General features: G+C 62.3%; 1 protein-coding gene across 1 annotated transcript; it reads right to left on the bottom strand.

Moving 5' to 3' along the window:
• Positions 1–955: 955 nt before the first annotated feature.
• HSPB1 (heat shock protein family B (small) member 1) lies at positions 956–2,624 on the bottom strand. Its single transcript, XM_082670387.1, has 3 exons — positions 2,115–2,624; positions 1,361–1,424; positions 956–1,270 (listed from the first exon to the last, which is right to left on the bottom strand). The coding sequence occupies exons 1-3, from the start codon at positions 2,464–2,466 to the stop codon at positions 1,081–1,083; spliced, it is 606 nt and encodes a 201-aa protein (XP_082526513.1). The 5' UTR covers positions 2,467–2,624; the 3' UTR covers positions 956–1,080.
• Between the last annotated feature and the right edge of the window lie 523 nt (positions 2,625–3,147).

A 3,147-nucleotide genomic window follows, 5' to 3' on the forward strand; every position in this document is an offset into this window, starting at 1 on the left:
AGGTCGCCCCGAACCCTCCTCGGGCAGGGGAGAGGGTCAGGGCAGGACAAGGACAAAGGCCGAGGTAGGTGTGGGTGTTCCTGCCGGCGACAGTCAAGGCAGGCCCTCCTGTAGCCACTGCTTCCCCTGGCAGGTCTTTGCCTCTCTTCCACCAAAACCTAGGCCACACCTGCCCTCGCTCTCTGCAGGGCACCCTCAGGCCTGAGGGCCCAGGCCCCCTGCTACCTGCACGGCCTGGCCTGGCGGGAAAGGTCCTTTGACGAGGCCAATCTCCCCTCAGAATGCCACCTGGGGTGGCCACCCCCCCCCCATACCATCTACCTGGTCCTGCCCCTTTTCCCCAGGATTAATGAAGTTATGAGGAGGGCAGGAAGGAACTCTGAGCTCCCAGGAAGCTCCCCTCCCCAGACCCTGCCCTGTCCCCCCTCACCTGCCCCCTGCCCAGGTGTTCCTGAATGCCTAAGCCTGGGCCAGGCGCATCTCCTGGTTTCCCCTGATCCCACACCTGGCTCTGGGTTGGTTTGTTTTTTTCATAAATTTATTTATTTTTGGCTGCATCGGGCCTTTGATGTGCGGGCTTTTCTCTAGTTGCGGCGAGCGGGTTCTACAGCGCAGGCTCAGTAGTTGTGGTGCACGAGCTTAGTTGCTCCGCAGCATGTGGGATCTTCCCAGACCAGAGCTCGAACTCATGTCTCCTGCATTGGCAGGTGGATTCTTAACCACTGCGCCACCAGGGAAGCCCAGCCCTGCGGGTTTTATTGCCGTAAACAATGACTGTTTCTCTCTTACTAAACAAGGGACTGGAGGGCAGGGCTGTGCCCTGTGATGGATACCACTGTACCCACAGGGCCCAGCGTGGGTCTTGGCACACGCAGGACCTCAGCAAAGGTGATGAACGTGTGAACCACCAACAACCCCTATGTCTCCACAAACACACCAGGGTCCGAGGCAGGGGCAGGCAGTTGTTTCAAACTTTATTTGAGAAAAACAGAAGGTAAAGATATCAAAAGAGTTCAGAGGTTTGGTGGGTGGGGACGGTCAGTGATGGCTACTGTGGGGTGGGCAACTAGGCTAGGGCCTTTACTTGTTTCCAGGCTGTTCAGACTTCCCAGCTTCTGGGCCCCCAAGCTGGGCACGCGCCTCGAAGGTGACAGGGATGGTGATCTCTGCCGACTGGGTGGCTGGCTTGGGCAACGGGGCCTCCACTGTGAGCGTGCCCTCGGGAGACAGGGAGGAGGAGACCTGGGTGGGGTCCACACCGGGGGGCAGCCTGGACACGCAGAAAGGGAGGAGAAGCATTACACACCTGTGTGTCCCTGCGCCCTCCTCCCGTCCCCCCAGCTCTGGAGCCAGGACTCACGTGTATTTTCGAGTGAAGCACCGGGAAATGTAGCCGTGCTCGTCCTGTCGCTCTTCGTGCTTGCCTGAGGAAGAGGGGAGTGGGGGGGGGGCGGGTAGGAGGTCAGAGGAGGCAGGGAGGGGCGGCCTCTCCAGCTGGCGCACATCCAAACGCGTCCCACCTGGCGGCCAGGACTCAGGGCAGGCAAGACTGACTAAGGGATTTGTGTGCCCCAGGCCGTCCCGGAATCTCAGAAGCTTCTGGAAAGTTCGGTTCAGGGGCTTTGGGAGCGGTGAGGGGGGCCGCAGCGCCGGGCACGCGCACACGCCCCCTCCGCGGACACGGGCTAGGGGCGGAGACGGCGTGGGGCGGGCGGCGACGCCCTCTTCATACCAACCGCCGGCCGAGGTGGGTAGGCGCGCGCGGGTGGGGGCGGGGAGACCTGGTCCCTTGGGGGTGGGGCTGGGGCCGTGGGGGGGGTCTCCGCTGGAAGGGGGCGTTTCTTCCCTTAGCGTAGACTTTTTAGGGCTAAAAGATCCATTAGGAGCTATCAGCACCCCCCAACTCCAGAGGAGTGTATACAGGCCAGGGGCAGGGCAAGGAGGCCCGCCCCGCGCCCTGGGCTCTGCCCCCGGGTCCTCGGCTAAGCTTTCACTTTCCAGCCCCCGCCCCGCCGCCCCCCGCCCCGCATTTCAACCCAGGTCCCTGACCAGGGCTCCTCCCCAGGACCGGCGAGAGGCCGGAGGCCGGCGCCCCAGTCCCCGGGGGGGCTCACCAGTGATCTCCACCACGCCGTCCTTGGTCTTGACCGTCAGCTCCTCGGGGGCGAAGTGGTTGACGTCCAAGGACACGCGCCAGCGGTCGGCAGTCTGCTGGATCTCCGAGAAGCCGCTGCTGAGCTGCCGGCTGAGCGCGCGGCTGTAGGCGGGACCCTCGATCGCGGCGGCGGACAGAGGGCGCACGTAGCCCGGCCATCCGCTGTGGCTCAGCCACTGCGACCACTCCTCGGGCAGCCGGGGCATCCCGAAGGCCTGGTCGAAGAGGCGGCTGTGGGCCGGGTACCAATCGCGGAAAGGGTCCCAGCTGGGGCCCCGCAGGAGCGAGAAGGGCACTCGGCGCTCGGTCATGCTGGCTGGTCTGGGCGCGTCTGGCTGAGGTTCGGAGTAGTGCGAGAAGTGTCGGGCGCCAGCCCCAGCAGCGCTTTTATGGGCCTCCAGCTGGGTATTTTTAGCAGGCGTGTTTCAGGTCGCTATTAATGGCAGTGACGGGCCGGAGCAGCCCCTCCCCCTGCATTCCCCCCACTGCATACCGGGGCGCGGGGCGGGGCGAGGAAGGCCCTACCCACATCTGGAACCTTCTCTTGCTTGAGTAAACAAATGACTGGAGCCCCGATGCTGGTGCAGTACTCACTGCCGGACGCTCGCAGGCCTGGGTGCTAAAGCGCTAGGCCGCGATCTGTGGACAGTCTAGGAGGATAAAGCCGAGAGAGAGGTCAGGCTGCTTGTCCCAGGCCACACAGCTAGGAATTGGCAGAGCCGGGATTTGGACCCCAGGGTGTCTGAAATAATGTCTTAAGAAGCAGCATGGTTAGGAGTGTGGGCTCGGGAGCCAGACCGCCTGAGTTCACATCCAGGTCCTGCCACTCACTGGATGAACTTGTGCAAATGAGAGTCTTTGTGACTCAGTTTACCCATCGGGAGAATGGGGATGATGATGATGATGATGAAAATGCTTCCATCACTGGGTTGGTGTGAGGATTCAGCCACTTAATGCAAGTAAACATTTTAGTCCAGGACCTGGTACATGAT

The sequence above is a fragment of the Grampus griseus genome (genome assembly GCF_964374135.1).
Source record: "Grampus griseus genome assembly, chromosome: 14".
Taxonomy (NCBI): Eukaryota; Metazoa; Chordata; class Mammalia; order Artiodactyla; family Delphinidae; genus Grampus; species Grampus griseus.

Excerpts from the sequence above, each read along its gene's own strand:
- HSPB1 (XM_082670387.1), bottom strand. The coding sequence starts at position 2,466 with ATGACCGAGCGCCGAGTGCCCTTCTCGCTCCTGCGGGGCCCCAGCTGG. Across the intron at positions 1,425-2,114 it reads CGGCGTGGTGGAGATCACTG|GCAAGCACGAAGAGCGACAG; the intron begins GTGAGCCCCCCC and ends CCTCTTCCTCAG. Across the intron at positions 1,271-1,360 it reads TGCTTCACTCGAAAATACAC|GCTGCCCCCCGGTGTGGACC; the intron begins GTGAGTCCTGGC and ends CTGCGTGTCCAG.